Source organism: Bison bison, unplaced genomic scaffold, assembly GCF_000754665.1.
Source record: "Bison bison bison isolate TAMUID 2011002044 unplaced genomic scaffold, Bison_UMD1.0 scf7180017864472, whole genome shotgun sequence".
Lineage (NCBI taxonomy): Eukaryota > Metazoa > Chordata > Mammalia > Artiodactyla > Bovidae > Bison > Bison bison.
The window spans coordinates 8,552,282-8,552,958 of NW_011495033.1; the positions used below are offsets into that span (position 1 = coordinate 8,552,282).

Sequence of the window (677 nt, forward strand, 5' to 3'; positions counted from 1 at the left end):
AGTGAAGATGCGGCGGGTACCGCTGGAGCCGGCAGACAGGAGCCCGGAGAAGACGAACCCCCACCCCCTGGACTCGCAGCCGCCGCTCCCAGCTTAGCATCTCGGGCTGCAGATCGAGTTACCTCTAGCCCCCGCAAACCCTTTGGCGGGAGCGGAGGCTGCGAGCCCCGCCCTGGGGGCCGAATCCGGCCCTGGAAAAGGACGGGAGGGTGCAGGGGTATCCCTTCAACCCTCTCCGGATTAGAAAGAAAGGTCCAAACCCGGGAGTCTTGGGGGCGTGTCCACCCACGGAAATCTAAAGGGACCCGAGGGATCCGGCGGATCGCGTCCGGGCCACCCCTCCCGTCGCTCCCAACCTGGCAACCGGCGGGGCCCCGGGGAGCTGCTCGGGTCCGCGGGGATTGTGTCTACCCCGCCACTGGCGCGCAGCCGGGTGCGGGGCCGCGCCGCCCACTGCCTCGCTCCCTGCGGCGGTGTTGGAGAAGGGGAGTGGACTGACAGGGGCCCGGGGAGCCGCGCGACTCGCCCGCCCGCCGTCCTGTGAGCTGCATCTAAATGGCCGGCTGAGCCCAGCCGGAGGGCGGGGGTCTGGGCCGCGGGTGCAGGCCGGGGCGGCGGGCGGAGGGAGCGGGCTCCGTGCTTTCTCTCTCGCTCGGGTTCTGCAATCTGTTGCGTCT

The 677-nt window shown here is 70.6% G+C and overlaps 1 protein-coding gene across 1 annotated transcript in view; it reads right to left on the reverse strand.

Moving 5' to 3' along the window:
• The window catches only part of LOC105004177, a 35,538-nt gene that overhangs the window by 16,107 nt on the left and 18,754 nt on the right, over positions 1–677 (reverse strand). The window contains 3 exon segments of the mRNA XM_010861706.1: positions 21–22; positions 123–191; positions 357–465. Of these exon segments, the coding sequence (XP_010860008.1) occupies positions 21–22; positions 123–191; positions 357–465 (180 nt within the window).